Here is an 8746-nt window from a genome sequence, read left to right as displayed (position 1 = left end):
CCACCTTCTCCCTCCTCCACTGTGTAATATTTCACTGCATTTATGTACCACATCTTCTTCATCCATTCCTCTATTAATGGGCATTTATACTGCTTTCATATCTTGGCTATTGTAACTGGTGCTGCTATGAACTTTGGAGTGTGTGTATCTTTTTGAATTAGAGTCTTCTCTGAATACATGCCCAGGAATGGGATTGTAAGATCATATATTGGCTGCAGCAATTTACAGTCCTACCCAACATTGTGGGGTGGTTCCCTTTTCTCCACATCTGTTCCAGCACTTATTATTTTAAAATGTTCTGATGATGGCCATTATGACTGAACAACAACAACAACATTCTGACCAGTGTGGGATGATTGTTCTGCAAAATATTTTACTTTTACTTTAGGGGCAAAGGATTCATTAATAGAAGAAGCCACTTGTTACATACAAATAATTTCAATTTTTATAGATTATCTGACTTAATGTCAATATACAGTCATTAAAAGAAAGGAAATAGAAACAATAGAGAGAGGTAACAGCGTACACATCACCAAATTGGGCCAGCAACCTACATCCAGAGGTGAACAGTGCTGGGAAGTCCCAAGTAATAGCAATCTGGAGTCTCTATTGGGAAAGGGTCCCAGGTGGTGCATCCATCCCAAGGGTGAGACTTCCAATTTCAGTTTGGGGGGCTCCTGTTTGCAATCCAAGGGTGCAAACTGATATCATCAGTTTGTGTGCAAAAAATGCAGCTTTGATTTCACTTTAACTTTTACAATGCTGTTTGTTTCACCTTGGGAAGCGTGACTTCTTGGACCCTAGGGGACTGGCCAGACCTCCAGGGGCTCAAGAATTCCAAGACCCACTCCCTTTTTTATCTAAAGTGCTACCTGACTTGCTGTGCTTGCAAGTGGGCACAGAATCCAGGCAGTGTCCAGGCAGGTCAGAAGCAGGTGAGAGGCCTGCTTCTGAAGTCTGAACAAGACTTCCTCCACCTAATTTCCCTAACAGGTGATACATCATTTCACTTTTATCTGCATTTTCTAATAAATAGCAATACGGAAAACCATTTCATGTGCCTGTTGGCCATCTGTGTGTCTTCTTTGGAGAACTGTTTATTTGAGTCTTCTGCTCATTTTTTGATTGAGTTGTTTGGTCTTTTTGCTATTGAGTTTTATGAGCTGTCTTTATGCTTTGGAAACTAAGCCTTCGTTAGTTCCATCATTTGCAAATATTTTCTCTCAGTCTGTTGGCTGTCTTTTTGTTTTGTGTATGGTTTCCGTTGCTGTGCAAACACTTTTACGTGCCGTTTACTCATTTTTGCTTTTGTTTCTTTTACCTTGGGAGACTGTCACTGCCATTTCCCAGCGAGTGTTGCCTCTGTTCTCTTGTAGCTGTTTTGTGGTGTCCTGTCTTACGTTTAATCACCAAGGTAGTTTTGTTTATTCTTATGTGTGGTGTGAGAGTATGGTCTAACTTTATTGATTTACATGTGGCTGTCCAGCTTTCCAAACACCACGTGCTAAAGAGGCTGTCTTTTCTCCATTGTGCATCCTTGCCTCCTCTGTTGCAGACTAATTGACTGTGAGTGGATGGATTTATTTCTGGGTTCTTGATTCTGTTCCATTGATCCATGTATCTGTTTTTTGCCAAAACTTGTGTATTTTTTTTAAATTTAATTTAATTTTTAAACTTTACATAATTGAATTAGTTTTGCCAAATATCAAAATGAATCCATCACAGGTATACATGTGCTCCCCATCCTGAACCCTCCTCCCTCCTCCCTCCCCATACCATCCCTCTGGGGTCTTTAGGGGTTTCTGTATAGAGTTTTAACTTATTTGCATGCAAAGACAATTTTACCTGTTCCCTTCCCACTTGGGTACATTTTATTTCTTTTCATTGTCTGACTTCTGTGGTAGGACTTCCAATACTATATTGAATAGTCTTGGTGAGAGTGGCCCTTCTTGTCTTGTTCCAGGATTTAGCCGAAAGGGTTTCAGTTTTTCACTGTTATGTGTTATATTGGCTGTGGATTTGTCATAAGCGGTATTATGCTGAAATATGCTCCCTCTATATCCATTTTGGTAAGAGTTTTTTTTTTATCATGTGAAATGGTGTTTATGATGTTGAATTTTATCAAATGCTTTTTCTGCATCCATTGAGATGCTGTGATTTTTGTCTTTTCTTTTGTAAATATGGTGTATCACACTGATTGATTTGCTTATGTTGAACCATCCTTGTGACCCTGGGATGACTCCAACTTGATTGTAGTATATCATCCATTTTATATCTTGTTGGATTCAGTTTGGTAATATTTTGTTGAGGGTTTTAAGATCCATATTCATCAAGCTATTGGCTTGTAATTTTCTTTATTGTAGTGTCTTTGCTCTGTCCTTCACCATCTCTTGGAACCTGCTCAAACTGATGTCCATTGATTCTGTGATGTCATCCAACCATCTCATCCTCTGTCATCCCCTTCTCCTTCTGCCTTCAATCTTTCCCAGTGTCAGGGTCTTTTCTAATGTCAACTCTTCACTTTAGGTGGCCAAAGTATTTGGAGCTTCAGCTTCAGCATCAGTCCTTCCAATGAATATTCAGGATTGATTTTCTTTAAGATGGACTGGTTGGATCTCCTTGCAGTCCAAGGGACTCTCAAGAGTCTCCTCCAACACCACAGTTCCATAGCATCAATTCTTAGGCATTCAACGTTCTTTACGGTCCAACTCTCATATCCATACATGACTACTAGAAAAACCATAGCTTTGATTGACACATCTTTATCAGTAATGCCGCTACTTTTTCATACACTTGTCTAGGTTTGTCATAGCTTTTATCCAAGGAGCAAGTGTCTTTAATTTCATGGCCACAGTCACCATCTGCAGTGATTTTGGAGCCCAAGAAAATAAAATCTTTCACTGTTTCCATTCTTTCCTCATCTACTTGCCATGAAGTGATGGAACCAGATGCCATGATCTTAGTTTTTTGAATGCTGAGTTTTATGCCAGCTTTTTCACTCTCCTCTTTCACTTTCATCAAGAGGCTCTTCAGTTCCTCTTAGCTTTCTGCTATAAAGGTGGTGTCATATGCATATCTGAGGTTACTGATATTTCTTCCAGCAATCATGATTCCAGCTTAAGCTTCATCCAGTCTGGCATTTTGCATGATGTACTCTGCATATAAGTTAAATAAACAGGGTGCCAATGTATATTCTTGACGTACTTCTATTTTAATTTTGAACGAGTCCATGTTCCATATCCAGTTCTAACTATTTCTTCTTGACCTCCATACAGGTTTCTCAGGTAGCAGGTAAGGTGCTCTGGTATTCCCATCTCTTTAAGAATTTCCCACAGTTTATTGTGCTTTATACAGTCAAAGGCTTTAGCATAGTCAGTGAAGCAGAAGTAGATGTTTTTCTGGAATTCTCTTGCTTTTTCTGTGATCTAGTGGATGCTGGAAGTTTGATCTTTGTTTGATAAGAGTATTTTTAAAATTATGAATAGATGCTATATTTTGTCAAATGCTTTTTCTGCATCTGTTGAGAGGATCACATGATTTTTATCCATTCTTTTGTTAATATGGCATATTACATTAATTGATTTGTGTGTGTTAAGCTATTCTTGTGACCCTGGAATAAATCCAAGTTGATCATAGTGTTTGATTCTTTCATAAATTGTTGGATTCTGTTTGTCAATATTTGTTGAGAATTTTTGCATCCTTGTTCATCAAAGGTATTGGCCTGTATTTTAATTTTTTATTTTTGTAAAGTCTTTGCCTGATTTTGGCTTTAGGGTAATAGTGACCTTATAGAATGAATTTGAGAGTGTTCTCCCCAATTCAGTTAGTTGTAATAGCTTAGGAAAGATGGTTATTAGTTTTTCTTTGTATGTGGATAGAATTCCCCTCTGATGCTCTCTGGTCTGGGACTTTGGCGGGAGTTTTCTTACAAATTCAATGTCACTACTAGTAATCAGTTTGCTCAAATTGTCTATTTCTTTTTGACTCAGTCTTCCAGGTTATACGTTTCTCAAAATTTTCATTTCTTCTAGGCTGTCCAATTTGTTGGTGTATAACTTCACAGTATTTGCTTATGATTTTTTTATATCTCTGAGGGATTGGTTTTTATTGCTAGTCCCCAAGATATGACTGAGTGACTGAACAACAAACATACGCATGAGTTCCACACCAAGAGGGCATTGCAGGTCAAATTTGCTTATAAATCTAGCAAAATAAGCCTAGGTACCCAACTAACATAATCAGCTATGTAGTATGGTACTTTTAGAAGTTTATAACACTTTTCACACAAATAATACATGAAAGACAAACACATACACAAAAAAGCATTTTGAATCTTACAATATAGTAACTTGAAAAGTACCATAGTCTACCAGCTACATTACTGCTGGCTCTATGCTTGCTTTCAGACACTGTGGGCTTAAAATAAAGATATTATACTACTGTACCCTATACAGTGTTGTATCGTAAAGTACACAGAAGCCCACTTGTAGAAGATGGAAGCATGTGACAGTGTATGCCAGATACGTGAACTAACTTACCTGATTAGACATGCAAATGAATGTTTGCATCTTTGAAGGTTTGCAACTGGAAGGTTTATATATAAGGGATTTTCTTTATTTCTCCTCTTTCATTTGCTATTTTGTTTAGTTGGGTCCTCTCTCTATTCTTCTTGGTGACCCTGGTTAAAGGTTTGTCATTTTTGTTTATCTTTCCAAAAACTGGTTCTTGGTTTTACTGGTCTTTTCTATTTTTTTCCTACTATTTCTTATGTGATCTTTATTATTTCATTCCTTCTGCTGACTTTAGGCTTTATTCTTCTATTTCTAATTCTTTTAGGTGGTACATTAGGTTTTTCTTTTTTCCTAAAGAAGGCCTATATCTCTATGAAGTTCCCACTTAAAAATGCTTTTGCTGCATCCCATAGATTTTGAAAAGCTGTATTGCCATTGTCATTTGTCTTGAGGTATTTTCTGGCTTCCTCTTAGGTTTTGTGACTGACCCATTTTTTATTGAGGTATAGTTGATGTGCAATACTATATAAACTTCAAGTGTACAATGTGGTGATTCACAATTTTTGAAGGTTATAGTCAGTCCATAATCATTATAGAATATGGGTTATACTCTATGTATCCCTGTGGTTTGTTTGTTTTATGAACAGCGGTCTGTGCCTCTTCACTCCGCCCCTTGGCCTTGCCCCCACTCGCTTCCCTCTCCCAGCCAGCAACTCTCAGCTTGTTCTCTGTAACTGTTATTCTGTCTTTTTATTATTTTCATTCATTTTCTTTATTTTTTAGATTCCACATGTAAATGATATTATATATTATTTGTCTTTCTCTCTCTGGCTTATTTCACTAAGTGTAATACTCTCCAAGTTCATTTACAGGTTTGAAAATAAGCATATCTTCTGGATCCCACCAAAATATCTGATTTATAAATCGTGATATAAGTTTCCAGTCTATTATACAGAGTGAAGTAAGCCAGAAGGAAAACACCAATACAGTATACTAACGCATATATATGGAATTTAGAAAGATGGTAACGATAACCCTGTATACGAGACAGCAAAAGAGACACTGATGTATAGAACAGTCTTATGGACTCTGTGGGAGAGGGAGAGGGTGGGAAGATTTGGGAGAATGGCATTGAAACATGTGAAACGTCATGTGTGAAACGTCATGTATGAAACGAGATGCCAGTACAGGTTCAATGCACGATGCTGGATGCTTGGGGCTGGTGCACTGGGACGACCCAGAGGGATGGTGTGGGGAGGGAGGAGGGAGGAGGGTTCAGGATGGGGAACACATGTATACTAATTAAATAATTTTCTATTAAAGAAAAAAAAAGTTTCCAGCTATTTAGGAGCTGCCGTGTTAAATATACTTTTAAAAGTTTTACAAGTTATCTTGTGAGTAAAAGAGGAAAGTTTAAAAAATCTCTCCAGATGGCCATCTGGGAGAGAATAGCTATTTCGAACTTATGCTGAATGAGGCACTTATGCTTTGTTATTATAAAGCAGCAGTTATACATTGAGTTATCAGAGGTCTCTCTTTTTTTTTTTTCCTGCCTACATTTTCCTCTGAAAGTTCTATAGTTTCTGGTCTTACATGTAGGTCTTTAATCCATTTTGAGTTTATCTTTGTGTATGGTATTAAGAAGTGTTCTAATTTCATTCTTTTACATGTAGCTGTCCGGTTTTCCCAGCACCATTTATTGAAGAGACTGCCTTTGCCCCATTGTATATTCTTGCCTCCTTTGTCAAAAATAAGGTACCCATAGGCCCATGGGTTTATTTCTGGGCTTTCTATCTTGTTCCATTGGTCCAGAGGTCTCTTAAAAACCCGGTATTTTAACCAATGATCTCTTATTTATATCTAGCAATCACAGAATTTCTGTTTTACTTCAAAGTTTTTTTTTATTCGAATTTTTAAAAAGTAATCTATTTTTTTAATTGGAAGCTAATTACTTTACAATACTGTAGTGGCTTTTCAGCTTTTTAAATATGTCTTTTAATGTTCATGAGATCTACCTCATGAGATAATTGAGAACCTGAAACACCGAGACGTTACTTCTGGACAAGATGAAAGGCTGACGTCTTTCCAAGGACAGTAAAGCATTTCCCCTTTTCCAGGGATCAAAGGGGGGAAATATGAGATTTGTGATACTACCATCTCACCCGACTCAGCAATGCATCCTCTCTTCTCTCTTCGAATTTTAAGAGCATCAAACCAATGATTAGAAGAGAAAATATCACAGAGATCACTCATTTTATCCTGTTGGGATTCTCAGATTTTCCCAGAATCATAGTAGTGCTCTTTGTCGTATTCCTGGTGATATACATTTTGACCCTGACTTGGAACCTGTTGCTTCTCATCTTAATAAGAATGGACTCCCACCTCCACACCCCCATGTACTTCTTTCTCAGTAATCTGTCCTTCATGGACATCTGCTATGTGACCTCCACAGCCCCCAAGATGCTCCACGACTTCTTCCAGGAGCGGCAAATTATCACCTATGTGGATTGTGTTATTCAGAATTTCGTATTCTCCACCATGGGGCTGAGTGAGTCTTGCCTCATGACCGCCATGGCTTATGATCGATATGCCGCCATTTGTAACCCACTCCTCTATTCATCAATCATGTCACCGGCTCTCTGCAGTCGGATGGTTCTGGGATCCTACTTGGCTGGACTCTGTGCTTCTGTATCCCAATTGTGTGCCATGCTCCAGCTCCACTTCTGTGGGCCTAATGTCATCAACCACTTTTTCTGTGACATACCCCAGCTGTTAGTTCTATCCTGCACTGACACTTTTTTTGTACAACTCTTTACTGCTTTATTGACAATGATCTTTGGGGTAATAAATGTTTCTGTTATCATGATATCCTATGTCTACATTGTCATCTCCATCATGAAGATCACGACCTCTAGTGGCAGGTCCAAGGCTTTCAACACCTGTGCTTCCCACCTGACAGCAGTCACTCTCTTCTATACCTCAGGTATGTTCGTCTATTTGAGTTCCAGCTCTGGTGGTTCCTCCAGCTTTGACAGATTTGCGTCATTCTTCTACACTGTGATGATTCCCATGTTGAATCCCTTGATATACAGTCTGAGGAACCAAGAAATCAAAGATGCCTTGAGAAGGTTGCAAAAGAAGAATAGGTATTGCTGAGGCCACAGATTCTGAGATTTCAGATGGATTTTTCCTGTCAGAGTCACCTTACACAATAACATTCTTATGAATGAAGTATAACAAAAGTCATACTGCTTTTGGACCAAGAAAGATTAATTTGACACATAATATCCCCAAATGGATCAACAGTTGGATCATGCTACACAAACAGTATTTTTACATCCGAGGGCCTCATTACTTTCTGCCTACATTAAGTGAGGCCTCCTCATTTATCGATACATCCACAAGTATTTGTGAAACGCTGGAGTTTAGTGCCTTGTTTCTTCTTTTTCGCTTCTGAGAGGGAGCCCTGTTCCATCTCGGGCTTCTGACCCTGAAGAAGAGACAGCTGACAGAGGCCTCAGGAATGTGTAAACCTCATCTCCCAGATATTCTGATGCAATTCTGTGGTGGTGGCCAGTGTTTGTTCTGTGTTTCTGATGAGAATGTATGCAGAGAGGGAACATACCTTTGGGCAGAAACAAGTGTACTATTGGCCTGATTGGGCTTCCCTGGTGACTCAGCTGGTAAAGAGTCTGCCTGCAGTGTGGGAAACATGGTTTCGATCCCTGTTTTGGGAAGATCCCCTGGAGAAGGGAAAGGCTACCCACTCCAGTATCCTGGCCTGGAGAAGTCCATGAACTCTATAGTCCATGGGGGGTCACAAAGAGTCGGACACAACTGAGCAACTTTCACTTCACTTCACTTCACTTCATTGGCCTGATTGTGCCTCCTGGAAAGACGAGTATGACATAGCTTATGTTTGTGTAAGTCCTTCTCAGGGACAATTACCTAATAGTTTGGGAGTATATCCTGGGCTCCACCACTCTAATAAGGCAGAGGTGATGTGAATTATACAGAGGAAAGGAATGAAGCATGTGTTCCCTTCAGTGCCATTTACTCATGAGTTCCATGATGTAATTTCTTGCTTGCAGTGTAGAATGGGGAGTTCTCATGGGGATGATATTAAAAATCTATGTCACAGTCAATAGAGATTTCTGATATTGTAGGACTCAAATCTCTCTCTCTCTCTCCCATTAAATTCGGAAAATTCACCCTAGATGGCAGGCTTCCCAGGT

General features: G+C 38.9%; 1 protein-coding gene across 1 annotated transcript; it reads left to right on the top strand.

Moving 5' to 3' along the window:
* Positions 1-6444: 6444 nt before the first annotated feature.
* On the top strand, positions 6445-7918 carry LOC133261537 (olfactory receptor 5AN1-like). Its single transcript, XM_061440002.1, has one exon. The coding sequence runs from the start codon at positions 6729-6731 to the stop codon at positions 7665-7667; it is 939 nt and encodes a 312-aa protein (XP_061295986.1). The 5' UTR covers positions 6445-6728; the 3' UTR covers positions 7668-7918.
* The last annotated feature ends 828 nt before the right edge of the window (positions 7919-8746 follow it).

This window comes from Bos javanicus, chromosome 15, assembly GCF_032452875.1.
Source record: "Bos javanicus breed banteng chromosome 15, ARS-OSU_banteng_1.0, whole genome shotgun sequence".
Taxonomy (NCBI): domain Eukaryota; kingdom Metazoa; phylum Chordata; class Mammalia; order Artiodactyla; family Bovidae; genus Bos; species Bos javanicus.
Note: the sequence above shows the minus strand (reverse complement) of the source record. Positions and strands in the feature narration are given on the sequence as shown.